At 48.3% G+C, this 6,857-nt stretch overlaps 1 protein-coding gene across 1 annotated transcript in view; it reads left to right on the top strand.

Moving 5' to 3' along the window:
- Nucleotides 1-354: 354 nt before the first annotated feature.
- The window catches only part of LOC112103821 (pirin), a 92,746-nt gene continuing 86,243 nt past the window's right edge, over nucleotides 355-6,857 (top strand). The window contains exons 1-3 of the mRNA XM_026648159.1: nucleotides 355-442; nucleotides 754-895; nucleotides 2,426-2,518. Coding sequence (XP_026503944.1) covers nucleotides 800-895; nucleotides 2,426-2,518 — 189 coding nt within the window. The 5' untranslated portion in view covers nucleotides 355-442; nucleotides 754-799. The remainder of the gene's footprint in view (nucleotides 443-753; nucleotides 896-2,425; nucleotides 2,519-6,857) is intronic.

Genomic DNA, 6,857 nt, shown 5'->3' with positions numbered 1-6,857 from the left:
TTTGAGCATAAGCTTTCGTGGGCTAGAACCGACTTCGTGGGATCCGATGAAGTGGGGTTTAACCCACGAAAGCTGATGCTCAAATAAATTTGTTAGTCTCTAAGGTGCCACAAGGACTCCTCGTTCTTTTTGGGTGTCTGTGACTCTCACTGAGCGCCATGAGCTGGTGTGACTGTGTGCATGCTGGCTGAGATATCAATACTCCTGAAATATTAGCATCATAAAAGCCCCACAGCCAGACTGTAGCAAGGACCTCCCTTGCACTGTCCTGCCCCGCCCCAGGCTGCCCCCCCCCCCAGTATGTGACTCACCCATCTCCTTTGCTAGGGGATGGGATGATTGTGCTGACTCATGCTGAGAAGTGCAGAGCAGAGGGAGTTAAATAAGAAGCAATCTGTGGTTTGCAGGCATTGCGGTCCTGCACCAGATAGGGAGCAGTAAGGTACTGTACTTGCTGTGGGGGTACCTGAGGCATGAGGTGCAACTTTCCTTTGGTGGAAAAATGAACTATTTAGCTTAAGTAAATGGAAACCTCCATCTGCTGTTTTGGCTTTTGCTACAGGCGACATGTTGGTTGTTTGTGGATTTAAAGTAAAACCAAAATCTTATAGTCTTTTGCCAATTTTCTGTCATTTGCAGTTAATGTTTTGAGCTGTTAGCTGCTCTGTTTGTGTGTTAGGGCGCTTTTGATTTTTTTACTTTCCAAGAGATAATATTGACAACATTTAAAAATCTTATCTATTCCCTGTGCAGATTTTTGAAGTCTTGGAAACTGCATCTTCTTTCAGAAGGAGGAAGGATGGTAACTCTGAGGAAAGTTATCAAAACTGTTCTTAGCATTGAGCAGGCGGAAGGAGTTGGGGCACGTGTTCGGAGAAGCATTGGCAGGCCTGAGGTATGCTCTATACTTCCTCTCTTCCCAAAGAGATTTGATGTGGTGCCGAATGATGATCATTTCCTGGTTGGAATGTTTGATGGTGGATATATGAAAAGCAAAACCCATCCATAATGCATTAGCTTCATACAGCAGCAGGAAAAAATAGCACCATCAACTAATATAATAGTAATTCCCCAGTCCTGTGTCAGGGCTTTCCTGATGCTCTGGTTGTGATATGATTTTGGGGCTTGGATAAGAGGCAGCTGGTGATGCTCAACCAGAGATGATGGAGGTGATGCTGTGAAAGCCTCTAGGGCAGGGGTCGGCAACCTCTGGCACGCGGCTCGCCAGGGTAAGCACCCTGGCGGGCCGGGCTGGTTTGTTTACCTGCCGCGTCTGCAGGTTCGGCCGATCGCGGCTCCCACTGGCCGCGCGGTTCGCCGCTCCAGGCCAATGGGGGCGTTGGGAAGCCGGGGGCGGCAGGAAGCCATGGCCAGCACATACTTCAGCTTACTGAGGTTGCCGACCCCTGCTCTAGGGGAAACAGGAGAGTTGATACCTGCCTCATTTACTTTTTAAACTGGAGATTTTCAAACTTTTGTCAATATAGTAGGAGAACTGGGGGTCCTGTTGCGGGGACCACGGTTGGTATTAGATAAGAGTGGCAGTTGTGCCACTGTATTGTCTTGCAAACTGTGGCCTTCTCTTTCACATATAGATCTTACCAGTTATCTATGTCTTAGGCTCAGAGACTGGATTAGTACAATGAACAGTAGATGAGGCTACCCCTAAAAGCTATGGGGAAAACTGCTGTTGCAGAATGCTTGCTTCTTGAAGCTTCATGTAGGGAGCACATTATATTTGTGCTCTCTATAGCTTGCACTGGATTCAGGTTTGCTTCTGGGTACAATTCATAGTGTTGGCTTTGGTTGTTCCCAATAAAGTTCTGTGTAGTTTGAGTGCTTACTATCTTAGAGCCTGCCTCTTTATCCTTGTGTGGTGCTACAGCAGTTGAGATCAATTGATGCACTCAAGTTGACAGATAACAAGGGGGCTTGTGGTATGGTGTTACCCAGAGTTCAGGGCTCTGGAATTCACTCCATCCATCAGAATCTGTCTGCTGACCTTCCAGGCATGCTTCAAGGTCTGTTTATTCACTCAAGCTTTTGCAGGAGTGGATCATTAGTGAGAATCTTTACTCTGGGGGAGGAGCTCTCATTGGACTGGAACCAATCTGTAAATAGTTCTTTAGTTATTTTTAAACTGCTGGGTATAAATGCTATGAAACTCTTTTGATTAGTACACTTCAGAAATAAACACAGGAAATAAAGATGAGCACTGAAAAATGATATAGCTTCTATAATTTCATTTGCATCTATATTTGTGTAACTTAAATTTTGAATGCTGGGCTGTAAGGGAATCTGTTTAAGAATCAAAGGATATTTTGAGGTTCAGTATTTCTGACAATGTTATGTTTTGTGTGCAGCAGGTAAAGCAGAAGTTGATGCAAAATCTTTGTCTAAACATCCTAAATTTGATTTATTTCAGTTAAAAAATTTGGATCCTTTTTTGTTGCTTGATGAATTCAAAGGAGGTAAACCAGCTGGCTTTCCTGATCACCCCCATCGGGGTTTTGAGACGGTGAGTAATTTTAGGTGATCTTCTGATGTATGTGTTTTTAAATTTGAACCTGCTAGTGTCACTATAACTCAGGGACCTGTTATTGCATCTGTGGCTGTGTCTACATGGATGGTGGTGTATAGAGTACAGGCACTCCATGTGTAGCAACAATTTGCAGTGAAATGAAAGTTGCGTCCACACTGGTCACTGCAATGTTGTAAGGTTCCTGCTTCTCAGGATCAGGGCCCCACCTCCTTCCCCCGGTAGCGTCGGGGACTAAGCGCCTACGCCAGATCTGTTGCTTGGGAGTTCTGGCTTGCAGTGGGGCAACCAAATGAGCAACAGCTCAGGTCTCCTGGGTGTGGGCTGAATGAACTGGCAGTAAATAATTCAGGCCTCATGGGTGTGGGCTGAGTAAATAAGCAGTTGGTAGCTCACACCTCTTGGATGAGGGCTGAGCAAACAATCACTAGCTCAGGCCTCCTGGGTGTGGGCTGAGCAAACAAACAGTCACTGGCTCTGGCCTCCAGCCATGAGTGTGCGCAAGGGGACGTGGGCCCACCCTGCACCACCGGGTCCCAGCCTAGGATCCTTGAAGCAATGGGTGATCCTGTTGCTGCATTAGCAGGGGAATGTGGGGTTACTGCCTCACCTCTCGGCAACTCAGCAGGACTAAAGTCTCGTTTCCCTGGGCTGCTTCTTACTGGCATCTGGTTCGGATGCTCTGTGGCCGCTGGTTCCCAGTCTCCTTGTTGAACGGCTCACTCTCTGCTTCCTCTTTGGATTCCTGAGTCTCCTGGGTCAGTGGCTTGTCTTGACTCCAGGCCAGCTCAGGAGAGTTGTCGCCCGCCACAGCTGGTCATGGGCTCCGTGGACAGTTTGGCTCTCTGGGAAGGACGTCTGGCTCCTTCCCTGGTCTAGCCCCAGCTGAGCTCCAGGGCCCTGTTCTTTTACTTCCTGCAAGGGAAAAGGTTAGCTGAGCTCAACTCTGCCTCAGGGCTATAAGGGGCAGTCAGCAACCCCTTCCTATCCCGCCAGGGTTTCAAGATGTTCAGGTGGTATATTTGTCATTTCTTCCTCTTGTCCAGCTGCTGGATTTCATAGTTATTGGCCCCACTTGGCGGATCACTTCATGAGGCCCCTGCCATTGGGCGAGCAGTTTTGACTCCTCAGAGGAGAGTAACAGGAGAACCTTGTCTCCTGGTTCAAAGGCTATTTCCTGGCTCCCTGGTTGTATGCCTGCTCCTGTGACTTCTGTGTGTTGTGAAGATTCTTGCGTGCTAAGGCCCCCACCTTCTCAAGTTGGGTGCAGTCAGAGGATGTACTGCAGGAGACCTTATAATGGGGAAGGTGCCTGCTCCCAGCTCTCACACACCAGGTCCAGGACTCCCCGTGGCTGCCTCCCATAAAGCAGCTCAAATGGAGAAAACTTGGTTGATGATTGGTGAACTTCCCAGATTGTGAGTAGCAGAAGCTTTGTCAGGGAAAATCTCCAAAGCATGCCCTTGAGGGTTCTGTTGAAACGTTCGACTAAGCCATCCATTTGAGGGTGATAAACGGATGTCTGAATCATCTCAATGCCCAACAGGTTGCGGACTTGCTTAAGCAACTTTGATGTGATGTTTGTGCCCTGGTCTGTCCAGATTTCTTGTGGGAGGTCCACCTGAGCAAAGACCTGGAATATCTCCACAGCAATGGTCTGGGCTGTGATGTTACGGAGGGGGATTGCTTCAGGGAAGTGGGTAGCAGAGTCCAGGATCACCAAAATGTATCTGAAACTTCTCTTGAGGGGTCCCACCAGTTCCATGGTGATCCTCTCAAAGAGTACCCCCACCATGCGTAGTGGGAGTAGTGTGGCTTTCGGTGCTCACTATGGAGTGATAAGCTGGGAGTCTGGACAGGAGCTGCAAAAGTCTTTGACTTCCTGGTGAATTCCTGGCCAAAAATAATGGGCCAAAATTTGGACCAACGTCTTTTCATGGCCCAGTGCTCAGCAGCAGGGACATCATGAGTGAACCTCACGACAGCTTGCTTGTGGCACCAGGGCACAAGCAACTGGGTCTGGGCCTCTTGACTTTGCGGGTCAGGGTCAACCTAGTATAGACAGTCCTCTTTTAGCTCAAACTGGGGATACTCTGTTGCCGATCGGGACTCTGTGACCCTTCCATTTATGCTGGCCAGTTGCTTGTACGCTCGACTGAGCGTAGAGTCTTCTCGCTGGTTTTGGTCAAAGTTGGCTCCCAAGTTTGGTGGATCCTCCCCATGTTGATGAACAGGGTCTGCCTTCTCATCAGGGCTGTCGAGCTCGGTGTCCTGGGGTCCCTCAAAGTCAGTGTCGTGATTACCAGATGTCTCCCCCATTTCCTCGAGGGGGTCCCCCCTCAAACATGAGCTCTGGTTTGCCTGGCTCAGGGTTTGTACTGTGTAGAACCCTAGTGAATCCCTTCCAGTCACAGCTGCGGATGACTGGGTAGGCTAGGCCTACCATCATGATTCTGATCTCGCTGTCCACTGTCGTGATGACCTGAGTGCTGGGGTAGGGCTTCACGTCCCTGTCAATAAACTGTAATTGGATGACTTCTCTCTGTGGATTTGGGGTGGTGATGAGGTCTTGCCAGATGAGTTTGATTACATCCCTAGTCCATGAGTGTGGGGACCTGTACCCTGTTAATCTCCATGGGAACCGTCAGTTTACCAGAGGGCTGTTTTCGAGCATGAGCCTCTCCAGTGCAGCCTTGCCTGAAGTTGCAGTCCACTGCCGGGCATTCTCTGGAACCCCCTGTAGAGTCCCATTGCCCTTGCATCTGGAACCCTCCCAACGAGCCTACACTGAGCCCCTCCACACTTGGATCCTGCCTGGTTGAGCCTGCCTGCCCCACATCTGGTCACCTGGCTCAGAGGGGCAGAGTCCCAGGGTGTTTCTGGGGCAGGCTATGTGCTATATCAGGGTCAGGTGCAGCCTCACTGCTGAGTCTGTGTCCCGGGGGTGGGGGGAGCTGCAGGGTGATCTCCCACCTTCGTGCAGCCAGTGGCCTGTGCTGCCCACTGCCATGCTGGAGCCTCTGCATTTACTTATTGACAAATAAAAGTTGCAGAATTTTAAAATATTGTGTGCAGAATTTTTTTTTTTTTTTTGCGCAGAATGCCCCCAGAAGTAAGCTATTCATACTTTCTATTCATTATAGGTTCTTATACTGCCCTCATCATCTTAGTATCTGAGTACCTTCTAGTAGTACATGAAGTGACATGACTAATATCTGTTACGTTTGATTCGTTCTCTCCTCCTCTCCCCGGGAGGAGAATTACATGTCCTGTTTGTTTTGGTAGGGTTATTTTTGTGTTTGTTTGTTTTTTAAATGTGGATGCTGCTGTGTGTTTAAGTTAGAGAAGGCAGATCAAAGAAGGGAACCTTGCACTTACAGTGGAAGGTGGTGAGGTTTATGATGCAGGTTTCTTCCTGATAAAATTAGATGCTGCAATAAAATACTAACAAAGAGTCCTGTGGTACCTTAAAGACTAACAGCTGTATTGGAGCATAAGCTTTTGTGGGTGAATGACCACTTCGTCAGACACATGTAATGGAAATTTCCAGAGGCAGGTATAAATATGCAGGCAAGAATCAGTCTGGAGATAACGAGGTTAGTTCAATTAGGGAGGGTGAGGCCCTCTTCTAGCAGTTGAGGTGTGAACACCAGGGGAGGAGAAACTGCTTCTGTAGTTGGCTAGCCATTCACAGTCTTTGTTTAATCCTGATCTGATGGTGTCAAATTTGCAAATGAACTGAAGCTCAGTAGTTTCTCTTTGAAGTCTGGTCCTGAAGTTTTTTTGCTGTAAGATGGCTACCTTTACATCTGCTATTGTGTGGCCAGGGAGGTTGAAGTGTTCTCCTACAGGTTTTTGTATATTGCCATTCCTAATATCTGACTTGTGTCCATTTATCCTTTTACGTAGGGACTGTCCAGTTTGGCCGATGTACATAGCAGAGGGGCATTGCTGGCACATGATGGCGTATATAACATTGGTGGATGTGCAGGTGAATGAACTGGTGATGTTGCAGCTGATCTGGTTAGGTCCTGTGATGGTGTTGCTGGTGTAGATATGTGGGCAGAGTTGGCATCGAGGTTTGTTGCATGGATTGGTTCCTGAGTAAGAGTTGTTATGGTGTGGTGTGTGGTTGCTGGTGAGAATATGCTTAAGGTTGGCGGGTTGTCTGTGGGCAAGGCCTGGCCTGCCTCCCAAGGTCTGTGAAAGCGAGGGATCATTGTCCAGGATGGGTTGTAGATCACTGATGATGCGTTGGAGAGGTTTAAGCTGAGGATTGTAGGTGATGGCCAGTGGAGTTCTGTTGGTTTCTTTCTTG

The sequence above is a fragment of the Terrapene carolina genome, unplaced genomic scaffold (genome assembly GCF_002925995.2).
Source record: "Terrapene carolina triunguis isolate 2854851 unplaced genomic scaffold, T_m_triunguis-2.0 Scaffold22, whole genome shotgun sequence".
NCBI lineage: Eukaryota > Metazoa > Chordata > Testudines > Emydidae > Terrapene > Terrapene triunguis.
The sequence above is the reverse complement of the archived record's forward strand: the minus strand, read 5'-3'. Positions and strand labels throughout refer to the sequence as shown.